General features: G+C 37.8%; 1 protein-coding gene across 1 annotated transcript in view; it reads left to right on the top strand.

The window, feature by feature from the left end:
• The window catches only part of LOC119838460 (la-related protein 1), an 83,029-nt gene extending 80,288 nt beyond the window's left edge, over positions 1 to 2,741 (top strand). Inside the window, exons 26-28 of the mRNA XM_038364407.1 lie at positions 121 to 203; positions 1,089 to 1,462; positions 2,119 to 2,741. Coding sequence (XP_038220335.1) covers positions 121 to 203; positions 1,089 to 1,153 — 148 coding nt within the window. The 3' untranslated portion in view covers positions 1,154 to 1,462; positions 2,119 to 2,741. The remainder of the gene's footprint in view (positions 1 to 120; positions 204 to 1,088; positions 1,463 to 2,118) is intronic.
• The last annotated feature ends 966 nt before the right edge of the window (positions 2,742 to 3,707 follow it).

The following is a 3,707-nucleotide window of genomic DNA, read 5'->3' as shown; positions in this document are numbered from 1 at the left end:
ACCCTTACGTCACATAATACCTTTAGTGACACCCTACTGCCCCTTTAACGTTTGTCGTTACGAACACGAAGTAGGTATATACATATATACAAAGTTTATAACAATATACTGTGTCCGCAGGGCGGCGGTCCCGGCCGGCAACGAGCGCGGGCGCGCGGGCTCGTGCGGCGCGCAGAGCGTCGTCGCCATCACGCGCACGCGCCGTTAGTATATCATCATCTTCTCTTCATCATCATCATCATCATCATCATCTTTTCGTCATCATCGTCATCATCATCAATGCATAATCATCGCTATCATTATCATCATCGTCATCTATTCATAATCTATTCGTCATCATCATCATTATCATCATCATCGTCACTACTGCTATTAAAATTATCATAACAGTGCGATGCAATCGTACGGAGCGCAGCGCCATCCTGTTTATATTTTCATTGTTATGTAATTATAGCTCTCGATTGATTGTAGTTATTGTATAATGTGCGTAATTCATAAAGCGCACGAGTTGCATGAAAAATAGACTATACTAACTGCGCCGTCCGTATCCCGTAGGATATCCTACTAATATTATAAATGCGAAAGTTTGTAAGTATGCGCGTGTGTTTGTTGCTCTTTCACGCAAAAACTACTGAATCGATTGCTATGAAATTTGGTACGTTGACAGCTGGATAACTGGAATAACATATAGGCAAACTTGATAACTTTTTGTCCCGATATTCCTATGGAATACGGACTTACGCCTGTAAAACTGCAGGGCGCAACTAGTATTATTATATTATTGTGAAGTGTGAATCTCGGAGAATGTAAAAGTTTGTTTGTTTGGATGTTTGTCAATCACGCTGAAACTACTGAACGGATTTTGATGAAATTTGGTATACATACAGGTTAAGAGCTGACTTGGGTGATTGGATACATTTTATCCCAATTCAATGCTCCCTTGGGATAACTAAACTTTATTTGTAAATATCCTAATTCCACGCGTGCAAAGCCGCGGGCGAAAGTTAGTTTTACATGTAGATATTTTTTCTTATATATATAGATATTTTTCTATGAAAAGCTAACAAAATTACCTCATCTCCTTCCAGCGCCGAAATCGAAAGGCGAGCCCGGCGGCGAGGCGAAGCAGGCGCTGGCGGCGCGCACGCAGTGACGCGCGAGCACCGACTGAGCCGTTCGCGTATATATATATAGGACGTTGCATTTTCATAAATACCCGCGAAAATGGAAAAATTATAAAAAAAAAATTGATGATAATAATAATAATTAAAAAATAAATATCGGACTTTTTAGTGTTAAGGTGTTGAACACTAAAGTGTTAAGTGGTTTATTTCTTTCTTCTTCTCATCTCTTATCGTGTCTATCCCCGTGTGCGGTTGCCGGTTCGGAACCGGTTTTTACGATACGATGCGGCGTGGTTGCGGTTCTCTGGGGTTGCAGGCTGTGTGTGGACGGAGCATAGGTGAGAGGGGTTTTTTTTTTTGTTTATTTGTAGGTGTGTATGTACAAAATGAGGATAACATTGTTTCGTCGAATTTATGAAGCATAGTTTTGTTTGTAATTGTAGCGTTTATTATATGAAAAATGGAATTAATGTTCTATCCAATTGATATTCTCCTATACTCCCCTTTATTATTTTTATTAACTTTTTTTTATATTTGAAAGAGAAATCATTTGTTTTTTCATATGTATGTGTGAAATGTTTTCATAAAAAAAATATTGGACCGATTTCAAAAATCCTTACAAGCTGCATTTCACTGAGTGACATAGGCTATGTATGTACCACGGACGAAACCGGGGCGAACATCAAGTATAATGTGACGATAAATGTATGTTTGTAAATCTTTCACTTGAAAACCGCTGAAGGGATTTTAACGATATTTCGTAGTGATGTAGCTTATGAAACAGAATAACTCGAGTACTAATATATAGAAATATTTTCTTTTCACGGGGTTCGTCCATGAGGCATAGCTGGTAACTTATATTTTGTTGTTTTTTTATATATAAAATATTTTGATAATTTTCATAGATATTCATTGTGTAAAAATAAATTTTTTATGTTTGTAAAAGTTGAAGTATAAATTTCTAATGGATGTTTTTTTTTCTCTCTTTCCACAGCTTGTAAACGCATCGACAATAAGGCTACGCGTTGCACGCATTCTGTAGCTATAGTGACGTATTTACGACAATCTATATATTCACATATATTTATATATATTTTTGACATTGTAATATACATTAAATTCGATATAATGATAATCCCTAGCATTTTAAACGTACTACCGCTCCTGCGCATAGTCTAAACTAAGGATAATGTTATGACCGATACAGTTGCAAGAGCGCGGATGAGAAATTATTTGTGCGAACCGCGCTCTCGCAAACGTACTTTGAATATCAAATTGTATGTATTTCGGATGAACGTAATTACGGTGATTTTAATCATATGCAATTAGATGTAATTGACGCGTCGCATGGCAACACCGGCGTGATGGCGGGCGTACGTGACGTCAGCTGTCAAATTCGAATTTTGGCGGGAACCCGCGGCACCGTCGTTGGTCCGTGTAAATTTGTTCGTCCCTGTCTTGTCTATGGTCTACGGTCTATGGTGCGTCGAAGCTCGTTCGTGTAGACGACAGAGCTAGATCTCTATATCCAACTAACGATGTACAGTGTGTTGACTTTCCGATGGCGGGGGAAAAAAATGAAAAGCGTATAAGATAATTTTAATGCAAAAAAAAAAACTTTGTTATTTAGCGCCTCCGTGCAGCTCTTTAGCTCTTCCGGCAACGTGTCGGAGTGACTGGCCGTTTGCTGATGTAATGTTTATATATAACATAGACGAAATTTGTAAAAAGTTGAAAAAAAAAAAATTCTCGGTAGTGCTTAGAGGTTGTTGTTTTTTTTTTTCGTTGTAATTTCTGCGGTCGTCCGCGGTTGCCGTGTACCGGTTTTGGAATTAGCGGCACAAAAAATATTTATCACACATACTAACTGACTACATCAATTGTTATCGTAGTTATGGTTTTAGTAAATTTCCTGAACCGTATATGGTGAAACTGTAGCGGCGCCCGCAACGCAATACTGCCACACGTAAAGCACACGGACTTTTGTTTTTTTTTTTTTTAGATATTATATGCGTGTATGTGTGGAATGTGTCCGTCACGGAAATAAATCCAGTTAAAAATCAAAAGTCAAATGCATGGCTTAAATGGAGATGCTGCGAAGTGTGCGAGCGAGATGGTATGATGATTACATGCGAGTTGAAACGAGATAGATGTATTTCTAAATGTCGATTCGTTTATGGTGCTATTACGCTTGCTACAAACTAAGCGTGTGTGTTACAAGGCCTAAACAGCAAATATTGCGTCGCCTTATTACGATTTACCTTAGATTTCTCAAAAACTTACATCGCTATGATGTTATTTGCCTGATATTGTATGGATTCAAGTAACAATGACGTTGCTAAGCAACGGCGAGCGAAAACAGATTAAATTTTGAGGTTCATTTTAAAAATATTTTTTATGTATGCACAAGCCCAATAAGTATCATTACGTTTGTGAAATGTTGATTTTCTATTAGAGTCGATTGCGGTATGAAATTACGTAAATTTAAACGGAAATTATTGTCTGTGAATGAAATAAAATGTAGTGATGTTTCCGTGACGGACGGACGGACGGTTCAATTATTGTATATTCTGCGAGGTTCAC

This window comes from Zerene cesonia, unplaced genomic scaffold, assembly GCF_012273895.1.
Source record: "Zerene cesonia ecotype Mississippi unplaced genomic scaffold, Zerene_cesonia_1.1 Zces_u003, whole genome shotgun sequence".
NCBI classification, from domain to species: Eukaryota; Metazoa; Arthropoda; class Insecta; order Lepidoptera; family Pieridae; genus Zerene; species Zerene cesonia.
Note: the sequence above shows the minus strand (reverse complement) of the source record. Positions and strands in the feature narration are given on the sequence as shown.